The 22005-nt window shown below is 51.9% G+C and overlaps 9 protein-coding genes across 9 annotated transcripts; 4 read left to right on the forward strand and 5 right to left on the reverse strand.

Moving 5' to 3' along the window:
* Nucleotides 1-652: 652 nt before the first annotated feature.
* PV08_00230 (uncharacterized protein) lies at nucleotides 653-1351 on the forward strand (the record flags this gene model as incomplete). The annotated part of the gene is made up of 1 exon (XM_016374596.1): nucleotides 653-1351. One exon carries the CDS (start codon nucleotides 653-655, stop codon nucleotides 1349-1351), a length of 699 nt encoding a protein of 232 aa, XP_016239872.1.
* Nucleotides 1352-1393: 42 nt separating this feature from the next.
* PV08_00231 (uncharacterized protein) lies at nucleotides 1394-3584 on the reverse strand (the record flags this gene model as incomplete). The annotated part of the gene is made up of 2 exons (XM_016374597.1): nucleotides 1394-3213; nucleotides 3263-3584. The coding sequence occupies 2 exons, from the start codon at nucleotides 3582-3584 to the stop codon at nucleotides 1394-1396; spliced, it is 2142 nt and encodes a 713-aa protein (XP_016239873.1).
* Nucleotides 3585-4584: 1000 nt separating this feature from the next.
* PV08_00232 (homogentisate 1,2-dioxygenase) lies at nucleotides 4585-6329 on the reverse strand (the record flags this gene model as incomplete). The annotated part of the gene is made up of 6 exons (XM_016374598.1): nucleotides 4585-4709; nucleotides 4761-4832; nucleotides 4891-5346; nucleotides 5402-5900; nucleotides 5957-6140; nucleotides 6193-6329. 6 exons carry the CDS (start codon nucleotides 6327-6329, stop codon nucleotides 4585-4587), a joined length of 1473 nt encoding a protein of 490 aa, XP_016239874.1.
* Nucleotides 6330-7007: 678 nt separating this feature from the next.
* On the forward strand, nucleotides 7008-9064 carry PV08_00233 (uncharacterized protein; the record flags this gene model as incomplete). The annotated part of the gene is made up of 8 exons (XM_016374599.1): nucleotides 7008-7224; nucleotides 7283-7604; nucleotides 7665-7813; nucleotides 7877-7992; nucleotides 8051-8194; nucleotides 8266-8513; nucleotides 8607-8756; nucleotides 8833-9064. The coding sequence occupies 8 exons, from the start codon at nucleotides 7008-7010 to the stop codon at nucleotides 9062-9064; spliced, it is 1578 nt and encodes a 525-aa protein (XP_016239875.1).
* Nucleotides 9065-13111: 4047 nt separating this feature from the next.
* PV08_00234 (uncharacterized protein) lies at nucleotides 13112-14200 on the forward strand (the record flags this gene model as incomplete). The annotated part of the gene is made up of 1 exon (XM_016374600.1): nucleotides 13112-14200. One exon carries the CDS (start codon nucleotides 13112-13114, stop codon nucleotides 14198-14200), a length of 1089 nt encoding a protein of 362 aa, XP_016239876.1.
* An 822-nt stretch (nucleotides 14201-15022) lies between these two features.
* On the reverse strand, nucleotides 15023-15871 carry PV08_00235 (uncharacterized protein; the record flags this gene model as incomplete). Its single annotated transcript, XM_016374601.1, has 1 exon — nucleotides 15023-15871. One exon carries the CDS (start codon nucleotides 15869-15871, stop codon nucleotides 15023-15025), a length of 849 nt encoding a protein of 282 aa, XP_016239877.1.
* Nucleotides 15872-16613: 742 nt separating this feature from the next.
* On the forward strand, nucleotides 16614-18916 carry PV08_00236 (uncharacterized protein; the record flags this gene model as incomplete). The annotated part of the gene is made up of 3 exons (XM_016374602.1): nucleotides 16614-17698; nucleotides 17761-18044; nucleotides 18093-18916. 3 exons carry the CDS (start codon nucleotides 16614-16616, stop codon nucleotides 18914-18916), a joined length of 2193 nt encoding a protein of 730 aa, XP_016239878.1.
* Nucleotides 18917-19105: 189 nt separating this feature from the next.
* Nucleotides 19106-19694, reverse strand: PV08_00237 (uncharacterized protein; the record flags this gene model as incomplete). The annotated part of the gene is made up of 2 exons (XM_016374603.1): nucleotides 19106-19388; nucleotides 19474-19694. The coding sequence occupies 2 exons, from the start codon at nucleotides 19692-19694 to the stop codon at nucleotides 19106-19108; spliced, it is 504 nt and encodes a 167-aa protein (XP_016239879.1).
* Nucleotides 19695-21063: 1369 nt separating this feature from the next.
* PV08_00238 (uncharacterized protein) lies at nucleotides 21064-21782 on the reverse strand (the record flags this gene model as incomplete). Its single annotated transcript, XM_016374604.1, has 2 exons — nucleotides 21064-21357; nucleotides 21741-21782. The coding sequence occupies 2 exons, from the start codon at nucleotides 21780-21782 to the stop codon at nucleotides 21064-21066; spliced, it is 336 nt and encodes a 111-aa protein (XP_016239880.1).
* Between the last annotated feature and the right edge of the window lie 223 nt (nucleotides 21783-22005).

Below are 22005 nucleotides of genomic sequence, written 5' to 3' on the forward strand. Positions count from 1 at the left end.
GCAGGCTCTTTGTGGCATGCTGTATTAACTGGGTTGTCCTCAACACCCTATAGAGGCAAGAAGCATATGCTAGATGAATAGATCCTTGAGATCTCCCCGCTGGCTATCGTACTCGTGACAAGATGCGTATCCTATAGCGTCCTTGACCGTTGTAGTCGAAGTTCAGATGATCTGTTGGACCCTGGGGCCCTCGAAAAGGTCGGTGCCGGCCCCAGGATCCACCATCATCGCATGTAGCCAGATCTCAGATGGTTGACAGCATTACGTAAACATTTGTCTACTTGAGTTGCCGGTTCCGGCAACCAGATCATAATCTCTCTCTTACTCGCTCTCTCTACTCTCTGGCTGTTTGGCTTGCCGGGCACGCTTTCAAGAGTCTGGTTGAGCTGGCATCCTTACCTAGTGCTTTAGGTATACCCGGCTCTCCCCAACGTGCAGAGGTAGTATTGATAGACTGGCTCGTGCCGCTCCAGGGAATGCTCGATGGGTCGGATTATCTGACCCCAAGACTCGGCCGAGCATGCTAAATTGCAATCTTTGACTCGATTCAATCTATAGGGAAAGTTCCAATCTTTCGCGATCCCTGCATTGCTTCACCCAACTTCATGCGTCGTCAATTCCCCGTCCTACGTTGTGCGGTTCTCGTTTCATCATGGCCGCTGCCGTCGCATTAGATCCTTCTCGTTATCCCGGCTATGCCGCAGAGTGCGGCGACCCTTCGAGAACGAAGAAACTAGGATTTGGTACACGACCAGCGATTCTACTACTGGATATGTGCGACGCCTATTTCAGCCCTTCGTCGCCGTTGGTGCTCGATCAAGATACTCTGGATCGAGTCTCGAAAGCATGCTCGGAAATCTTGGACACCGTGAGAGCAAGACCAACTACCGCCGACGAAGTCCCCGTCATATACGCTCAGACATTCTACACACATCCCAAATGCCGTGACGCAGGTTTGGCAATGCTCAAAAGCGAACATGTTGCACTGTTCCAGGCGCAACATCCTCAGAATCTCACGAGCCTGTCGAAGGGACCGGCTGTGATCCTCCCCAAATCCAACGACTCCATCTTGAAAAAGAAATATCCTTCTGCATTCTTCGGAACGAACTTGAGCACCCAGCTTGCCGCCATGAGCATCGATACTCTCATAATTGGTGGCTTGACCACGAGTCTGAATGTTCGAGCGACCGCGCTGGATGCCATGCAGTCTGGCTTCAGACCTATCATAGTCGCCGAGGCTTGTGGCGACAGAGTTCCTGAGCTGCATTGGGCAAACATGATGGACGTTGGAGCCAAGTATGGCGACGTCGTGGGTGTTGAAGACGCAGTGTCCTTTATTCGAAACGTGTAAATCTCAAGAGTTACACACACATGTCACGCGCGTCGTCAAAACTCACACTTGCCAGTCACCCCAGCCCATGTGCACATAGCCATGCACAAAATCAGCCATGTCATTGTCGAAAGAGTCATGGAGCATCTCAAACGTGCTGAAATCTGGCAGGGTGAACTGCTGTCGGGATCCGGAAGCTTGAGGCTGCTGTGCCGGTTCCTCGGTGACACTGCGTCGAATTGGCTCCACGGCTTGCCTCTGGCTGTAGTATGATGATTCAGCAGGCTGCGGTCGAGGACGATCTGAGCCTAGGGCTGCTGCATCGCTGAGGAGATCGAGGAAATTGGTCGGGGCGGGTGCTTGCGGCCGCGGTGGCGGCTGCTGGTGATCGAATGGCTCAACGGGCCGCATGGGTGATTGTCTGTCCGCAATAGGCACGCTATGGTGGTGTTGCGGGTGATTATCAATCGATGTGCGAGCCGGAGCACCAGAGTTTGTGGTACGGCACTCGTGCATACGTTCAAGGGAGGTTCGAGGGACCGCACGAGGCGTCATACGCGGAGTTTTGCTTGTGGCTGCCGAGTTCAGGAAAGATTCTTGGGAGGTGATATCACGCAGAGCCTCGCTCTCTCGGCTGGCTGGCTGTTCTGAAAGTTTCCGTAGAACCAGCGTCCAATCGTGTACCGTCGGCCATTTCTCCTCCAACGTCGACAAGATCTCCAGGGCTCTGTCGAGTGTTGTGCTCGCAGACACAGATAACTCGCGGCACAGCTGTGGCCATCGGACGAGGTACGAGGCAAGTGAGCCGCAAATGTAGACGCAGAACGCCAGCATGGCAGGGAAACCGTCGTCAGAAGATCTTGTAGTAAAGAAGGCGTCGATGATTTCGTACAGTTGCCAAACGTTTGAAAATAGCTCGAATGACATTTGTTCCCAGAAACCCTGTGGAGCGTTGTCGTTGGCTCTGTGACCAAGAACTTTGGCAACTATGCTTTCCAAATACAGGCGGCGTGGGACAACGTGGTTGAGTTTCATGATGGAGACGATAGACAGATATGCTAGTTCCACATGTTGTGCCTTGAAACCCCGAAGGTTCCACGCCGACCAACGGTGTTCCACCGGCATGTTCTGCTCCCATTGATTCAGACTTTCCGTGACTTTCCTATAACGACTGTCCGGGACCCAAGGCTGCATCTCCACGCTCGTGTTGGCGTTTTCGTCCTGGGAGAAGTCCCGGGCAATCGTTCCCCAGAAGTCGTGTGCTTGAACGAGAGTAGCGAACAAGGATCGCGACGGAATCAATACTAATGACGGATCCTGTTGCGCTGGCTTCGTACCGGCCAGGGCGGCACGGACTTGAGGCACCCGGCCAAAAGCAAAATCGTCCTCACTGCTCGGTAACAATGTTGTGATGTCTGACTTCGCAAAGGACGCTGGTAGGTGTTTTTGAGTGTAGAGATTGTCATGGTTCTGAATGACCCAAAACGTCCGTCTTGCGCGTTCAGCATCGACGACATCAGTCGGCGAAGCATCCGGGGGTAGGCTGTAAGTTTCCTCTCGATGTAGCCGAAGAACTCCAGCCATACGTACCGCGATTCCCATGTTGATGGAACTTCGAGCGCGGTCACCTTTGCCCCAATCTGCCATACCGAGCAGGAAGAATGCCTGTGCGTTCTCCAGACACGTTTCCCACATCTCGTCGGCTATCATGGTATGGGCGATCTCAGCGAAGAACTCGGACGCCTGACTGCTGCCGCCGAATCGTTTGCATAAAGCCGGCGTGAAGCGAGCTGATATTGCGAGCATGCTGACGAGGAGGAACACATTGACGGACCTGCGATCGTTCTCGAGTTGCTCTAGAAACAATGCTCGAGGAGTAAATCCTGTAGACGAGGTTAGGGAGAGGTAATATAGAAGTTGGGTCACTGCTACCAATCTGGATGCATGTAGTGACAAAGATCCGACAGCCCTGGATCAATTCTTCATGAGGTGGAAGGAGACTCCACACATCCGACGTGTACACCTGCATCTTGCGAGCGGTCATGGGAGACAATGTCTCTGGGATTTCGATGATAGGATCACTGATAGTATGCCTCAGCCCCAGTTTACAATGATGTCTTGCCGCGTATGGATTGGGTCTTACCTGGCCGTGCTGGCATTTGGGGCATTGTCTCTGCAGCATATCAATCAGTCCATGGCCTTCGCAGTAATTCCTGTCGCTCTCACCCGCTTTGCGATGTAGAGCTGGAGGCATCGCCTGTTGTTTGCTGGACTCTCTTTATTCGGTACTGGGAGATCTGTCAGACTTCGTGTTGTTCTGGCATAATGATTGATTTACTCTTCGATCCTGATCATCTCCTCGGCTGGCAAAACCACTGGCAGCAACATCGTATCAGTTTCCGCGCCCCATATTGCAGACTAAGTGCTACGGACCATGATTGCGCCTCTGCTAGGCCTGCTTGACGGCAAGGCAGACAAGGAACCCGACCGGCATCTTGAATACATTTGCTGCGAAGACGCCGACATCTACATCCGCAATCGAGTTATTAGCAACTCCATACAGTCGGGCAGAATGAAAATAGCGAGACATAGAAGCACTCGACCATCATAGAGTCTCTGAAGAGCAGCGACCTGGTTGACCGTTATACAAAGCATACCTTCTGCACGCAATCGAGGATCTTTTGAACCTCACTGAATTTGATGGCGCGCTGATGTTTGTTGAGCCTCGTTGCGATTCATGGCCATTGTCAGCCAACATTGGGATTGTTTAACGTAAGTAATGAAAACTATGGAGCATGTGGAGTGATGCTGCTGCATATGTTTGCGACGCGATGAATGCTATGGCATGATGTCCTCTTGAGTGGGTGCATCAAGCAACGGGCATGTTCGAAAGCCTGCCACCGAGGGTAGTTCTCGTGGTGTTCAAAAATCGACCAAGGACAATTCACTCCTTATCGAAGGGTCGGTACAGTATCCGCTCTTTGGTACTCCGAACTTAGCATGGGCGAACCAATTACGTCGGGACTCAGAACACAGGCGGGTCTCCCACGATAAGGACCCTAGCGAACTAATGGTCCAGGCGGACGAAGCCCTGGACAATTACGGTCTCGCCGTGGTGCACTACTCTTCTCTGGTTTTACTCACAGTGCGTGTCTATGAGAATGGCCAAGTGATGGAAGCACGCTCATGTTCATATGAGGGTATCTCTGTTCTGCTCCTAACATCTCATTATAGTGCTAAATGATTGAAATCCTTTATGCTGGCTTTTGACCTAATTGCGGCAGTCCAGCTGCGGCAAGTCTCTCGTTGACCTCGTCCAAGTGATCCATGAAATGTCCCTGGAGATCATCCCAAAAGTCGCCCTCATACCCTTCGATATCTGTAGGATTATTAGTTGTGGAGCGGCCAGGAAGATGTTAAGGAGACTTACGCTTGATGCTTGGGTTTCTGTCCAAGGCAAAACGAGTCAAACCAAAATGGTTGTTCAAGTGGAACATGAAGCCTGTCGCGCGAGCTGTTAGCCCTTGGTCGTGGTCCTTTACAGTAGGCAGACGTCTTACTTAGTGCATTTTCGCCCATAATCTCGGGTTTCAATTCTTTGGTCGTGGCCTCTTTCCAAGCTTTGTATGCATCTCCGTGAGGCATGTAGGAGTTTTCACAGCTCAAGCAGCCTGCTTGAACGTCACGAACAGATCCATGGTACTCGCCGTAGATCATGCCCAGCATTTCTGTGGACACGTTTCGGTGGTAGTATGGTGGACGGTACGTATCTAGAGCTGTGATATGCTTGGCAGTGTAGACTGCAAACTCTGACAGAGACACCTTTGGCGTTTTCGATTTGGCGATAAGGACCGTGTAGATGGTCGGATCGCATTGTTCCTTCATCGCACACGCGAGCGGTACAAACTTCTCCATGGCATACTTGAATGGCACGTAGCTTCCATGCCAGCCGACGACGTCGAAAGGGGTGTGGTTTTGCTTGTATGAGAATAGATCACCAGTGAGTTTGCAGACAACTGAAGCCTCAACGTCAGCCCTGGGTCCAACACCAGACCATATGGACGAACTCACCTTCCCATTTGGAGTCGTCAAGATCGAAAGCTGCAACAGGGTACTCGAAATCTCGGGGATGAGCTAGACCGTTGGAGCCAATGACTCCAAGATCAGGGAGTTCGAAATGCGAGCCAAAGATCTCATGAACGTATCCTCTTGCTGGCCCATCTGGCAATGAAACCTTCCATTTCAACCCCGCTTGAACAACACACAGCTCGCCCGGGCGGACCATGAGTCTGCCCAGTTCGGTCTGGATGTCGAGCCTTCCAACTTGAGGTAGAATCAGGAAATCACCATCGTTGTTACAAAATGCTTGGTTCTTCATCGAAGCGTTGCAAGCATACATGTGCATTGCCAAACCTTCTTTGATCGTAGGGTCGCCCCATCCACCGATGGTTTTGAGCCCTTGGATAAAAGTGACAGATTCATTCTCATCTGGCCACTCCAAGGGACCCCATTCGTAGGTGAGAGGAGTGAACTGTACGTTGGGATTGTGTTTCGAAAAGCATGCCTCGAGCTGTAACATCCATCAGTCAATGCCTTCCCGTTTCACGTCAGAAGGGATATCAATACATCAGGTGTAGGGGCCATTGGCCTCGGCCGGGAATGAGCAACAGATGGCCGAATGCGATACATCCACACATGCTGAAGGGTGTCCCGGTACGATACAAAAGGAGTGCCATTCAACTGCTCAGAGTACAAGTCGAAGGTACATCTCTGAGGAACATTCCTACCGGGCTCGGGGAGGATGTCTGGACTAGGATATCGATCAGCCGTCTCCTTACAACCTGTACAGTGACAGAACTAACACAGCCTCTGTGGAAAAGTAGTTGCCAAATCCCAGCTGATATCTGTAAGGGTCTACCTCTGTCGGTGCAGTGGTTTTCGAGCCTGCTGCAGAGGCTCCGAACTTGTCCATTGAAGAGGCCTTGGTGACCAACACCATTTCTGACGAGTCACCCATTGGTATTGGGAGGGAGTCTGACAGTATATGCAATTTGACTGCTGATGGCTTTGTCTACACAGTTGACACACTTGCGACTAAGAGGCTGAAATGCTGAAATGGACTTTTGTACTTCCGAAGCATTGTAGTGCTACCTGCATTGGGGATCATCTGTCGACATCTCGAACTGAAGCCCACTTTGTTGGCAGTCGCTCGCTGATCTCGAAGACGTGCCACTTGGCCACTGCATCCTTCTGTATCCACCAAGTGGCCGAGTCAATCTTTGGGGACGAGTCCAGATGCTACTTACTGCAATTAAAACGGCGTAAGAAGCGGCCGGCTGGCAGGCCGGCAAGATAAGCGGCAGGGAAGTGAGCGAAGCGACGTAGTGGCGGCAACGAAGTCCTAGCGCCGTGAAAGTTGATAAACCGCATTTGTCCAGGATCCACAATCCGCGCCGCACAACGGCGTTGTGATTTGGAGTTGCATACTTTGCGACTGCTCAAGGTGAAGAGCTCAAAGATTTTCTCCGAGCCAATTGGGGATCGTTTGTTTGATGTTGTGTTGTTTGCGACTAAGAGGGAGAATGGATTGTGATATTTGTTCGGCCTGAACCCTCAGTGTGACAGTTGCCAGTCAATTCCAGGAGCTGCTTCGACAAGAGACATCGGAACATCCAAGATGGAGGCTATTAAGTTGTTTCTGTCGTCTCCGACACGGCTCCTCGTCGTCATCATGGTGATAGTATTCTCCCTCTACAATGTCGTGAAGAGGTCGTTGAAGAAATATCCCTATCCTCTACCGCCATCACCGCCTTCAGAGCCGCTCTTCGGCCACTTCAGAAGTCTGCCTCTTGAAAATGCTCATCTCAAGCACATGGCTTATGCCAAACAATACAGTAAGGCTCTCAGCCGAGCCGAAGCGGTTATGAACCGGATTATTGACCAGACCAACAGATTCCGATGTTGTTTACTTCAATGTTCTTGGAAACCATATGATTGTCTTAAACAGCCAAAAGGCCGCAAATGAGATCCTAGACAAGCGCGGTGCGAACTATCAGGACCGGCCAAGTTTTGTGCTGTTCGATGTCATGGGTTGGGGCCTGACTCTGACTTTCATGCCCTATGGACCCCGGTTCAAGCTTCACCGATCAGCACTGCAGACAGGATTCACGAAGTCTGCAATTGTCAACTACAGACCCATCCAGGAAGATGAGGCCAGGCAGGCGGTTGCGAGAATCCTCAAGAGCCCAGAGAACTGGGATCATTCCCTCAGGAGGTGAGTGCTAGCTATCCGTCTACCCAAGGAGACGTACAATCCTGATGCATGCGTTTCAAGATTCGCATCTGGTATCGTTTTAAGAATCGGATTCGGAGTCACCGTCAAGTCAGACGACGATCCGTACATCAAAATCGCAAAGGATGCCAACTTGGCGACTGCAGAAGGGGGCAACCCTGGAACGGCACTAGTTGATTATCTCCCTTCATGTAAGTCTGGCTTCAAATAAGGGCACTACCACCCGCCAAGTTGACTCACAAACACCCCTTCAGTCCGATACGTTCCCGAGTTCCTCAACTTCTCACAAACTCTCCGACATGCACGACGCTGGAAGTGGGCCATCAAGAATCTCCATGATATCCCTTTTGCGGCGATCAAGAAGGAATTTGTGAGCTCTTACCGCAGTTACATCTGCAAGAGCCGAGAAACTGATGACATCGACACAGGACCAAGGAACCGCAAACCCATCGTTCGCGTATTCTCTATTGTCTAAATACTCCGAGAATGAGAAGCAAGGCGTTCCAAACTCGTTCACCATGAATGATATCCAGGGTGCATCCGGGTCTGTGTTCATTGCTGGATCCAACACTGTAAGTCACCGGATCTCATCCCGGATCCATCCTTCATGTTCGTATGTTAGCTGTGCTGACGTTTATATCAGACCTTTGCAACCACCACAGTTGCCCTTTTGAATCTTATGCTCAACCCACGAGTGTTCCAGAAAGCCCGCGCCGAAATTGATCGCGTAGTCGGCCGAGATCGACTCCCATCGCTAGCCGATAGGCCCAAGCTTCCTTACATCGACTATATTGTCGAGGAGACGACTAGATGGCGGCCTCTCTCACCGATTGGCATCCCGCACAAGTCGCTTCAGGACGACATCTACAATGAAATGTTCATACCGAAGGGGTAAGCAAACATTGATCGACTCTGCGTTGTTCCAAAACCCTTGCTCGAGTGTAAGAACACATTGGCTGACGTGGCACATTTGGCTTTCTTCAGCACATACGTCTACTACAATACATATGCCATGAGCAGAGACCCGTCAGTGTACAAGGACGCAGAGACGTTCATGCCCGAGCGGTTCATTCCCCAGGAGGAGGGCGGTGCAGGAGAGCCATATCTCGTGGGCCCATTCGGGTTCGGTCGAAGGTGAGTTCGTAGCACGTCTTCCTTACCATCGCAGACTTCAAACTCGTACTGATGACGTTTATGATTTTTGCTTTAGAATCTGTGTCGGACGCCACCTTGCCCAAGCATCCGTGTGGATCTTCATTGCCACGTTGATCGCAACAGTCGACGTGTCCAAACCCCTCGACGCAAGTGGAAGGCCAATCGAGCAGCCCATCAAGTTCAGCACTGGTCTCTCAAGCCACCCAGGCAAGTTTGACGTTGTCTTCAAGCCTAGGTCCTCAGATGCAGAGAGCCTACTTTCAGATGCCGTAGGTGACGCGCAGTGAGGCGGAGGCAGTCACACGCCAGAGGGTCTTCACCGGAGGCTGCCATTCTCGAATGCAGGGATCAACGAAAGCCACTATCGCCTATTCTGTATCCCTAACTATACCGAAACCTTTCTGGTGAATGTGAGCAAGAGCTATTGGTCAGGCAGTGCTCTGCAAACAGTTTCGGAAACATCAGCATAGTGTATTTAGAACAATATACGACAACGAGGGGTGGAATTTACGTATGGAGGGAAAACCATCAATGATCCTTCTTGTCTCCTCTTTCAACCTCAGCTCGCTAGTCAACATCCAGCTGTTTCCCAACCTAAAAGTGATATGGCACCTCAACAAAGATATCTACGCCGTCATTCGGAGCCAAGGTGGCGCAGTCAACACACACACACACACACACACACACACACACACACACACAACCCCCTCTGTAGAGGGGGAAATAGCCTGACCCCGTATTCGACCTACCATGAGAACTACTGGCTTTCTACATGTCGACACGACAGATACAAGAATAGAACCAGGGTAACCAGAAGGATGTGGCTGAACCATGTTGGTGTTAAGCCGTGACCCTCGTATTCGGGGCACGGCTCTGGGCTGTGCATTGTTCGTATAATGTGACACAGCATTCGGCCCCTAACTTGGAATAGTTCTTGTAGTCTCGTATATTTTTTCTGACCGATAGTCTCTAAGTGGCCAATGCGTCGCAGATTACTAACTACCACAAAGGTGTTAACTCTGCAGCGCGCCCGTTCAGACTGTACCTTGGACACGGCAATTCCGCATGTAGCCATGGACATGCTATCGCATGGCCTCCCTCCTGCATTGAGGGGTAAAGTTCGGCTCTTTAGCAGGAAGGGGAGGTAGAACACACCCCCGGTTCTAGCTTGTCTCTCGGAGAAGGCATCGAGAAGGGATATGATATTTGGTGCCTTCTGCCCCAGACTGGACTCTTCCTACCAAGGATGAACCCGAAGAACGCCCAGTCCCGTAAGAACGCTCGTTCTGGTGACGGGATAGGCGGAGAATACCATGTATGCGGCAGCTGATGAGATTTGTAGTATACTCCAAAAGGCTCAGTCCCGAAGTCGTGCTGTGACTTGTCTAGGTGACATGCGTGTCGTGTCATCAAATGGTCCCAGGAAGCGGTCAGTGGGTGTGATGTGATTCACTTCATCGATCCTTCGAGTAGGGATTCACCATAGCTAACCTCAAGGGTAGCACCACCAAAAGGCTCGAGATTTCCTGGTCGGTCAATGCGACACTTGGACCGTTCGGGGATATGCCATCACACCTGGGTTGGTGCAGGAACTTACTACTCCTCGAATCTGTCATTCCAATGGCGGTTCCAGACTGCATTGTCCATTCTCCCACATCTGACACTGGCGGTGTGTTTCCCCCGGATTCCTGAGTCTCCTCGGTGGCGTAAGTAGCGAGAGACCAGAGTTTGGGGCGATCGTGACGGTCCTGGAGCGAGACCGATGAAATGAAGCCTGTGATGTCGCTAAGCGACTCAAGTGGCTCTGTTTCGGCTGAAGAGATCATGTAATATGCTCGTGAAGAGTTCTATCAGACGGCAGAACAAGTTCGAGTGGACGGAAATGTTTGGAAGGAAGGCGTACGACGGGGGACGCGTACCAAGAGGGCGTATCAAACACTTTTTGGATGAGCTTCTCCTTCAGTATGCCACACAGTCGACTGGGGACCAGGTGATATATGGTGACTGATGTGGTTCCCAACTGGTATCGTGACCACCGTCGACCGGGTTCCAATGGGTAGTTGCTTCACTGTACCTCTCTGCTAAAACATGGGTCTCGTAGGCGATGTGCCTTTGATGCTTGGGGCGGCGTATGCCACAGTAGCCACCCTTCCAAACTCCAACAGAGCTTTTTCCCTAGACAGAGTCGGACGAAACCACTGCTGGGTAAGGTGTCTGCCTACTTGTGCCACTGACGATGCTAAGTATTGGGTCTTCGGTTACCGGACTTACGGGTTGCATGTTGTCTGTTTGTCTGAAAACCGCGACGACTGCCGGGTATGCGGATACCATGAACAGGATCGGCTTGTCGAAGGGGGTGTTCTTCTTTTTCTATTTCATCGCCTTCTATAGCGATACTATCGACATGCTCAGTTATGATTGTTGCTGTGAGTAGCCGTTCCTTTTCATTGCAAGCTAAGCGGAGTCCGTCGCCGTGTCAATATGGTAGACGACCCGGTGAAGAGGCCACGCTCTTCGTCCGGAAGCTTCTCTGCATGTACTCCCGAAGGCCGTGTTCTCATCTCTGGCTAACGGATCTCACCTGCAGCGGAGATTTTACCAACGAACATCCGCTCGCAAGGCATCGCCTGGTCGCGTGCGGGGACAGTGCTCTCGACTCTGGTGGATGATGAGGCTGCACCGACAGCCTTGGCCGACATAAAGTGGAAATACTACATCATGTTCATGTGTTGGACATTTGCCAATAATGTCATGATATTCTATTTCTGGTGTCCCGAGGCATGTAACATTCCCAAGGAGTCAGACGTCGGACGTCGGACGAGGCTGACAGATTCCGACGACTATGGGTCTGTCTATGGAAGACATCCAACGCCTTCTTTGGCGATGAAAAGGTGGCACACCTTGCCGATGCGACAGAAAAGCAAAAAGTAATGAAATTTGCCGCAAGGGTCCAGGCAGAAGACGAGCAACAGGAACACGATGCGAGGGGTGGCGAAGACGTTGCAACGACGGCGGTTCTGAAGGCTTAGAGGACTCGACTCACACGCACTGAAGCCACGGAACTCGAGACTGTGGAGATGGCCCCCATCCCCAGGTCTCTGAGGGTCATAGACTCATAGCTGGCCGAGGTCTCTCCCGGTGGTGGTCCGTGGTGAACAGGAAGCAATTGGCCAGGTTCCTCGTAGAGTTTGAACCCTCTCTCAGCAACGGATTGTCGATCACAATTTACCAGAGCATTCCGTGTGCTCGACTATGCTTGCATCTACATGCAAGCTCATGGTCCACGGCTCACGGGAAGTACGATGACGTCCAAGAGGTCCGCCAGGGAGGGCGGGAGACAGTGGGAGGGTCCAGGGCCCATGGGAATCTCCAGCAGAGAGTCCGTGGAGGGTCCAGCATGCTGGCAAGGCCGTGGCTGGGAGCATCTGGGACGGGGAGCAGAGATTGGGCAAAGGGCAGCATTGCCCTGTGGCTGCATTAGCTGCCGGATATTAATATCCTCGCTAAAAGCAGGGATCGCCTGCTCTTCACCAATGCGACGCTGGTCCGGACGAGACTATCGGGCCCAGCTGCGTCCTATTCGACAAAAGGCCGTGGTTCCTGGGACCTGCTAAAAGGGGCTAAACTGAGACATGTCGTTCTCAAAGTCAATCAACCTGCAGCGAGACTTTGGCCTTGTCGAGGTGGCTCGTGTCACCAACCACTGAAGGCGTCACTGCGGTCACTGCGGTCAATGTGCTCATGCTCGCGAGTACATGTATTTGGCTCTATCACCAACCTCGCCATTTTTCGGCCAGCGCACTCCTCTCTCGTTGATCTGTTTCTGCCTCTCTTGTCGCCTTCTACCTCTCGAGGGAAGCTCAGAACTTCAAGCGGTTGTCTTTTCTTTCTCCCCCAGATCTTGTGGGCAGGACCCATCCTCCACCACTAAGTCTCTGTGCTCGCCTCTTTTAAAATTGGCACCCACTTCTCAAAAGGGGGCATCAGCCTCCAGATACAACCTAAGCGATCGCTAAGAAACGAACCACTGCTCCAGGAGGGCTTGACCAGAACTGACACACAGACTTTGTGTCTATCTTGAATTTCTTCCAGTCCCTCCTGGTTGCGGCGGTTGGTCGAACCATCGCCATCATTGTACTACAGTATATGCACACAACGTGAAAACACACAGCACTGGAGGCTTTTGCGTTCTGTTCACCATCCACGTCACGGCACTGGGCCTTTTTGAAACGACACCGCCGCAAGCCCATGTCTAGGTCAAATCCAGATTCAGATCGAGACATTCCGTGCAGCTATACATCCGGACACGACATAGAGAGCGCTGCGTGCCCACGATGCAACCAGCGTGGGTGACCAGTTCATCGCCCTCCGCAACTCCATTGCCTTCAACTTCACCCTACAGACAGACAACTCTCCTCAGTCTGCCGCCCGAGGTGAGGAATTTGATCTACCGCTACGCTTTCCAACAAGATGAGCCCTTGCGACTACGATGTCCGTCGCAACGACGGCTACGCCCATCGCGACCGCCCAAGGACGACACCCGGGCATTTCTGGATTCCTGCCACCTCGTCCGCTCTGAAGCCCTGTGCTTGTACTACAGTCTCAACTCGCTTGTTTTCCGCTCAACACAACACTTGCTTTCGTTTATAGCCGATACGGGAATTCACCCATGCATCAAATCGTCTCTCGCGCATGTCGCTGTCGATTTTGGCGATGCGACCGACTCCGACGCGTTTCTCAAAGACCACATTATTCTTGTCGACACATGCGTGGGCAGTCTCCCCCGTCTAAAGGCTTTGGAAACCCGCTTCTACGCGCGCACGATGGACGCATGCTCCTTGCAGCATTTCCAGACTCTCGCCCTCGCCCTGGACGGTCTTGATGCCGAGATGAACGCCCCGCCGTCGCCGAGATCATCTCGCTCGTCGCGCAGGAGCTCCCGGCAAAGTTCCGTGTCAAGTCATCGCGCGTCGTCACCTGTCTCCGAGGCCAGCAGCATCTGTTCCACTCCGATGGAACTGGTTTGTGAGCCTGAGTCGATCGAACCCGAACAAGACCAACCCGAGCCAGAATTCGACATGTCGGCTATCCAAGCCGAGGTTCTGGAACAGTATTGTTTCACCCCTTCGGCAGCGGTGGCGTTTGCCTCGTCCAAGCTCAAATTCTCTGTCGCCGCGTCCTCGCACGAATATCCCGGCGCCAAGCACGACAAACTAATATGCTACAACCTGCGCATCAGCGCCGACGGGGTCCGCAGCGCCCTCGGCGACGCGAAGGAGGCTGTCCAACAGCGCTTGACGCGAGTCGGCATGCTTCCTCGACGGCTGAGTGAAATGTACGACGTCAGTGCCGACGGCGGTTTTCACCAACGCGTACGCGCCACCATCGCCTCTTGTGCCAGAATTGATGTCGGCGTGTCGTGAAGCTTACGACCGCGCATCAATATCCATCAAATTATCTGCCCCCAGCCGCAATTTCTCCCGTGCCGCCACCTTGAAGTTTCAATCGCATCCAAGGGGCCAAATACAACAGCCTTTTTTGGTTCAGACATGACGTTGAAACACCGCCGGGCGTACCCGACATCTGGTGTCCTGGCCCCATGTTCCGGCGAGGCTGAGCGAAGGATACAAAATGTCCAATTGTGAGGTCGGCAAGGGGCAAATGCTCCGTGGTGGGGCTTTTGTGTGTTGTATTTTTGGGGGCTGAGAAGAAAAAAGTCCGAACAAGGATCTAAACAAGGAACCAGATCGACCGCAAGGAACAAGGAAAGAATGGCGGTGCAAGTCCTCGTACTCGCTACTCGTATTTCCTTCACACCTCACTGGTTGGCATCGAGGAAACCTTTCCTAGTCGTTTTTGGTTGGGTGAGGGGGGTACATCTGTTTCTGTCTTCCAGTTTGTTTTTCCAGATACCCTTCTACAAAAAGAAAGCAGCGTCTCTATGTAATCCCTAGTAGTAGTACTTTAGTTTTACGACATGACGAATATGAGACATGATTATGACCTACCTATGCCTTTCGTCGCCGGCTCTTGTTCGTTGGTTCTCCGCCGTTTCTTCACATGCTATTGCTTCTTGTTTCTGGTTTCTCGACCTTTCTTCTCACGATGTGAAAACATCCCCGAGTAGCTGTTGGTCATGGAGAAAACAAAATTTGCAGGTGTCCAGTGCAGTGAGTTTGAAATATACCTTAACACCCTGACTCACATGATGGTACATCCGTCCATCTGCCATCAATCTGTTGTATTTATTGACTTGGAGCCACCTTTCTCATGGCCAGATGACCCAGTGTCTCATCTAGTCTTTTCCACGCAGCCTCAACAGCATCGGGAATGTCGACGTGAGCAATGAAATGTCTCCCTCGCGGGCCATAACCGTGCTCGTCGTCCCTCAAACGTGGGATCTCGCCCATGACCAAGTCGGTGAACCTCGGCCAATTCCAAAGTTCCGATTCTTGAATTCCAGGCACTTGGAAGTGTGGCCGTTGTGTTGTTGTTCCGTCCAGAGCTGTTCGAGGGACGAACGTCGGACACGCCGAGAAACTAGGGGCTGGTGAGACCTCGGCGTAGGCTCTCTTGAAAGACGCCACGGTGCGTAACGACATGGTGGGATCCTGGACGATGATGAAGGTCGCTGGCTCTGAAACGCCATGGGCCTCGAGAACCCTTCGAGTTTCCACTGCATTGGCTCCGCAATTCGTCGAGGCGTCCTCGACGATAATGACCAAGGCCCCTGATCGGACATGGTCGCTGATCCTCGGGTAGAAGCGTTCCATCACCAGTTGCAGCACTCTGGCTTCTGGCATGCCTTGGACAGCGGACGAAAGTGGGTGATATCTCGGACTGGTTCTCACTGCTTCGTAGAGAAATTTAGTCGAGTGACCGATCCCACCGCATATCACTACTGTTCTGGCCAGCTCCGGCCGCGTCTCCAAGGCTGAAAAGACGTGATGGGCAATAGGTAGGATTGAGTTGCCGCAGAGAACCAAGACGTCGACTGGTGGACATGTCAGCAGCGAGGAGATGTCCTCGCAAGAGATGAATTCTGCGATCGTGTTGATGTCCGCTACTGTGGACTCGGAATATGGCAGATCCATCCCACTCAATTGTCGATGGTCTATTCCAGCCTCGGGTAGACAATTACCGTACTCAGCCTCGGATTCACACAATCAAGAAGTAGTCTGTGTTGGTCACAAGCTCTGAATATGGCTTTGGCCTGTTTTACTGGCAGCAGCTGAAACAAGTAACACAGTGCAGCTACTCGCAACGATGATCTGGACTCGGAGACAAGCAATCCATCCCCATATGCTGCATTTCCTAAGAACTGGTGAGACTCGTGGCGGGAGGAACTGTCCGAGAGCAACGGTCTGGCCAAAGGCATTCAACGCATTTATGGTGTCCCCGGTTCACCGTAGACGTGTACTTCTGAATCAGGTGATTTGCCAAGCCTTCGCCCGCACCTTCCCAGCTAAAAGTGTTTTAGTCAGCAGTCTCTCTCACGTGAGTCGGCTTGTTTGATCAACCGGCGCTAGTCCTTTTCTGGGATTCTCGTCATATCTCCCGTGTTCGCCTCAATTGCAGCAACTTTCATGTTGGGCCGGGGTTCAATCCATGAGTCCACCATCTTCGTTTCTCTTGGGTTGAATTGCTACCTGATCGTCTGTGGACTCGGGAGCCTCCGTGATCCTGTTTAGTAACGGACTTGCCAGTATTGAGGGTTGTGGGCGACTCTTCCAACGAGAAGTTGTGCCCGCTTGATCAGTCATCAAGGCATCACCACTTGAGTCTTTCTTGGATTTAGCAGTCTCATTGGAACTTTTGCTTGCGCAATTGCGAAAAATGGCTGTGGAGAAGCCCCTTCCACTTGAAACACTTCTCCCGCTCAACTCCAATCGTTCGCCGGGAGATTTTCGACACGCTCTCTTACCGCAGCGTCAAGAGCTCGGCGTAGATAGTCAATCACCTGCCAGCGCTGAGGAAGACGATGGCACGGAGAATGAGGCTGGGCCACCAAAACGGCCAAAGCGGTCGAGAGCCTGCGTGGCATGCCGAAACATGAAAATTCGATGTCTCCCCGTTGAAGGGCAAGAAGCGTGTCTTGCTTGTTCTAAGGTCAATCGAGACTGTGTCATGCCGGGACCTCCGCGCAAACGGCAAAAGACTGTGCACAAGGTGGCTGAGCTGGAGAAGAAGATTAACGCCCTCACCGAAGCCCTTCTCGCTAAGCAGCAAGCCGAACCGTCACCACCAACAACATCACCAGAGAAAGATCAAACCTCCAGCGCAAGTTCAGTGCCATCCGCGATTGAAGAAAGCGTCAATAGTGCAGGTGATTCTTGGACTCCTAAGCCCGCTGAGAAAATCATCGAACCTCAACCCCATCCGGTGGATTCCACCACTATGTGCCCATTTGCGGTTGTTAGTACTGTCAAGGATGACTATGTCGATGTTGTGGACCGCGGGATAGTGTCCATGGAGTCCGCGACGACCTTGTTCAACCATTGGAAGCATCACATGTCTCAGAATTGCCCCATCGTTCTTTGCCCTGCGGATATCCAGGCACACACAGCACGAAAGCAGCGTCCCATGACATTCCTGGCGATCTTGCTCATCGCCAGTACTACTATGATGCCTTCTGTCCAGCCGACACTTGCTACGGAGGTAGGCCAGCAATATGGCCAAAGAGTCTTGTTTCACGGGGACAGGTCTATGGACTTGGTTCAGGCATTACTTCTCCAATCTCAATACTACGTCCGTCCCCGAACGGCGAGAGATCTTGCGTTCCACCAATATGCACAAGCGGCCTTGACAATGTCTTACGATCTGGGGATTGGAAAACGATCGAGGGTGCGCCGGCCAATGACTGACCAAGAACATCTCGAGCTCGCTCGAACATGGCTTGCGGCATGCTGCACAAACATATCGTATGTTTTGATGACCGACTGCGCTTGCTTAGGTACTCTGACTAACACTAACGTTGCTGCAGGGTCTCGACGGTTCTCCGTCTTCCCACCGCTGCCAGATTCGATGCGCATGCCGAAGATTGCATACAGGTTCTAGAAAGCAGCCCGTATTCGCTGCCGGGTGACAGGTGGATGGTTGCTCAGGCCAGACTATCGCGGATTGCACAAGAAATCTCCGAGACCTTCAGCATGTGTGATCCAACTGCCGACCTGAATTTTACAGATAGCCGGACACAGCATCATCTGAAGTACTTTCGCCGACAATTAGACGAATGGGAGAAATCAGTCGACCCTAGTGTGGACAAGCGTGAGTGGTTCTGTTGTTGCTGAGTACTGTTTATTGACAGTCTTTCAGGAATGGTCTCACTACAACGATGTAGTATAGATCTCTACATCCACGAGGTGGCTCTGCACTGGGAACACAGCATTGACGACTGGCGGCCGGGGAACATCGAGCACGAAAGGAAAGAGCCCGAAACAATCACTTCTGTCCATATCGACGCGTTGGCTACTCTTCTGTCCAGCAGCCACAAGCTTCTCGACAACTACCTCTCGTTTGACCTCTTCCTGGTTCGGAACCTGCCAAACTTGTACATTGTCTGGGTCGCATACGCCATGGTTGTTCTCATTAAAATCCATTGGATTGTCTTTGGCCCAGGGTCCCTGGTGAACTCGATATTTGCCACAGAGATCAAGACCGACTACTATCTCGACTCTATCATCAACAAGATCGCACAAGTTACTGCTGAAGGCCGGTGCCCATGTGCCGACGCGTTTCGGTTCGTGTTTATGAAACTAAAGACCTGGCACCGGCATCTCGGAGGAAGCATGAACTCGGATGACGAGCAAGGACACGACGCCGAGGCTCGACGACAGCGTGGAGCGGCACAATTCTTTAGAAGCGAGCCGCTTACGCTTTTACAGAATATGAGTAAGGACGAAACGTCAAGTTCGAATCCAGAACGGGCCCAGGTACACCCGGTGACATCAACATCGACATCGCTTTCTTATCAGCGGTACATGATGGCTGATGGATACCTTGGGACCAATTTGAATGCGGCTTACGATGCAGCAAGCTACGGAAACACGAATTGGGATGAGTTCAACTTCAGCACCGAGGAAATGGACATGTTTGATGTCTACATGGCCAATTCGGGATGGATGGGGTATCTGCTCTAAAATTGAGCACAGCCAAAAACTGATTTTAACGCCATTACACCCGCAAGTGTACCGAGGTTCAAAGTCTGTTTGTTACAGTATTATAATTATGGCCCAGAGAAGGCGCTTTGCTTTGCTTTGCTGCTATCCATGCAATGAATGCATCCGCAGGAGACCGAATCATGACAATGAAGCTTCAAACTGGAAAAGTCAACACCAACCGATGATGCCTTCGCCGAGAACACGTTTAGTCCTCTGGTCAAACACCGACACCGCCCTGCCTACGATGCCATCGCCGCCGACGCCCAGGTTTAGTCTTATGTTTCCTGTTTTTGAGGTGGCGGCGAGCGTGTCGATGATGAAAGAATGCAAGATGGGATTACTCGAGTAGTCTTCCCCTTCGGAATCTGAGCCGGAGCTCGAAGAAGCCGATGATGGTGATGATGATGATGGCCATGGTTGTGAATATGAGGATAGTAGTTGGCCATATTTGCTGTTTCGTCTCGTCAGTCGTCTGAGACGAAGTGGAGAGGACAGAACTCGATTGGAAGGGAACTCCAAAAAGGAAGAAAACTCACTGGATCCTAACGTCCAATTTACATGCAATTGCCGTCTCGCCACTTTCGTTGCAAGTGTTGTCTTCAAACGTCGACGTGGTCGCTCCGGGTGTCTTGTTCGACAGACGTATACGTCCGCGAAAGGCGGTTTGTGGGTGTAAGTGTGAGTGTGAGTTTGGGTGGATGACAGCCACAAGGTCGCCGGATTCGGGGGCAGGAGGAAGATGAGAGTCTCCGCACATTTTTTTCTGAGAGTCTTCTTGATTTCGGTCCTTCGTGGGTGGTCTCGAGTCGATCGATGGGTCGCCGAGGTTGGTGGTCGGTGGTTTAGCTGAAGATGCGTGTGTTTTGTGGCGAGTGTGAGTGTGACTATTGATGGGGAGTCTTTTACCGTAGGTACTTTGGTTTTATGTCTATGACTGTTATATGCGCATGAGATATCCAGGAACACAGGGCGGATGGATGGTTCAGGTTTGGACCGGGACTTGGGAGTTGTGTGTTTATATAAATATGCAGTGTTTTATTTGATCCCTGCTCAATTCAACTCGTCTCATCAAAAGACCAAAAGATTGGCTGGGGTGGGTGTATGTAGGTACAAGGAGCAGATATTGAAATGGCAAACATGCTCAACTCTATCGGTGCGGGAGGGATACATATAGCATACGAACTACTTAGTGCCTGTGCCTGTGCATCCACGTGTCGTGTTCGTGGTCCTCACATCAAGGTCCTCAATTAGATTGTCGAGTCGCTTAGATCGGGACCAAGGAAGGGGGACACGGTGACTCGTGTTGTAGGCCGAGCCTCCCAAGGCTGAACTAGACTGTACTGAACCGTTATCGAAATGAGATGAAACGTGCTCAAATTCATGCTCACGCATGCCCGCAGCCATAAGGCGCTGGACGCAGGACTCGGTATCCTTGTGATATCTTGCTCAAGTCACCCGCAGTGATAATTTACTGTGGGACGGTGTGGCGTGGGTATATCTCGTTAGTACGAAAGTACCGTAAGCCACAGGCTGGAGGGATGAAGGTGCATATTATTACTGTCTTGTCTGGTCTGGTGGCTGTGCGAGCAAGTTTCCCTTGCTGATGGAGGTGAGTTTATGGAGGGGTCTACTCTGGACCCGAACATTGTGAGCCTCAGATTATTGCTACGTGAGCAGGTTTTCAGTTTTCGGGATTGTGAGATGCGCGTTTGGCTGCGGGGGAAACAGAGAGTTATTGTTTTGAGCAAGTTTTCTGTACAATTCCGTGAAATGAAGTGGCTGTGCTCCCTCGCTCTCCCCCCTGCCACCCTCTCTCCCTCCATCTACTCTCTCATGGATCCTCGGTCGCCGAAATTGACATGTCGCCCTAACCACATCTCAAATGGTCAATCGAGCCATCATTCTAGCATCCTATATCAATCTCTGTACCTTTCCAGTGTCCTCGCACCTCTGCAGAGGTTACTTTCCACTTTACGGTGTCCTCTAGCGACCAATGTCGAAGACAATTCGCAAGAGTACCAGTCTATGCATTCGCCGTACTCTCTGGGTATCCTGTTCTGCACTCTGCACTCTGCACGGGAACGAGGACACACTTGTTGCGGCTCTACCTCAGGTACCCAATCTAACTAATAAGCATCCATCGCCACGGCCATTGCACCGATCACGGTCCCTACCACCAACACAGCGGTCCGGACACTATTGTGCCACATCCACCTGCGCACGAGGTCGACGGTGGTGAAAGTCCTGTCTCTCTCGACGCTTCGTCTCTCGTTGAACGCGTACGTGAGTGCCATGACCGAAGGGACATGGGCACCCGCGAGACGCTCTGCCCGTCGGGAGAGGGCGCCGTTGGTGCGTCGGAGAAACGTGAGTGCGTAAGGGACTCCTGACGCGTTGAGGATCGCGGCGAGGATGTAGAGCTGTCGTACGAGTGAGGACGACGGTGCTGTGGTGACGTGATGAGTGTAAGTATGTATGTAAAGCAGGACGATCTGAAGGGGACGTGCGGAAACTGTGATCGCATCGTGGCACCAAGCGGCAACCGAATCACTCTGTGCGGCAATGAGGCAGGAAATCCAATACTGGCTGGGCTGAACTGACCTTGACGAGCCAAGTAGCCGAAACTCAAAGCATTGATGAAACAAAGAGGTCGAGAAATCTACAGGAGCGCAAAACCATCGTCAGCCATTGTGCGTGCGTTCTCAAGTTGAGTTCATAACACGGTGAGTGGATGTTGGCAGTGGCACTCCAGATCTGTCATGGGCGGCGCAGTACGAGGTCTCTCAAAGCAACTTGAACTTACATAGAACCCATCAAGGTATATCTCGCGCCACTGTTTCGCCATCAACGCTTCATTAGGAGCAAAGAGAATCGCCGGGACCGAAGCATGGGACAGGGCCCACGTATACCCTTTTCATTTCATTAGTTACGATCACTGTCAGCCAAAGGCTGTTGCAAGGTCCCCTGGGTCTGAGGAGAGAGTGGGTGGACTCTGTGATTCAACGAACAAATAACAGGCAACCAAGGACCAGGAGGGAGAACAATACCAGCAAAGATTCCAGATGAAG

Source organism: Exophiala spinifera (genome assembly GCF_000836115.1).
Source record: "Exophiala spinifera strain CBS 89968 unplaced genomic scaffold supercont1.1, whole genome shotgun sequence".
In the NCBI taxonomy this organism is placed as follows: Eukaryota; Fungi; Ascomycota; class Eurotiomycetes; order Chaetothyriales; family Herpotrichiellaceae; genus Exophiala; species Exophiala spinifera.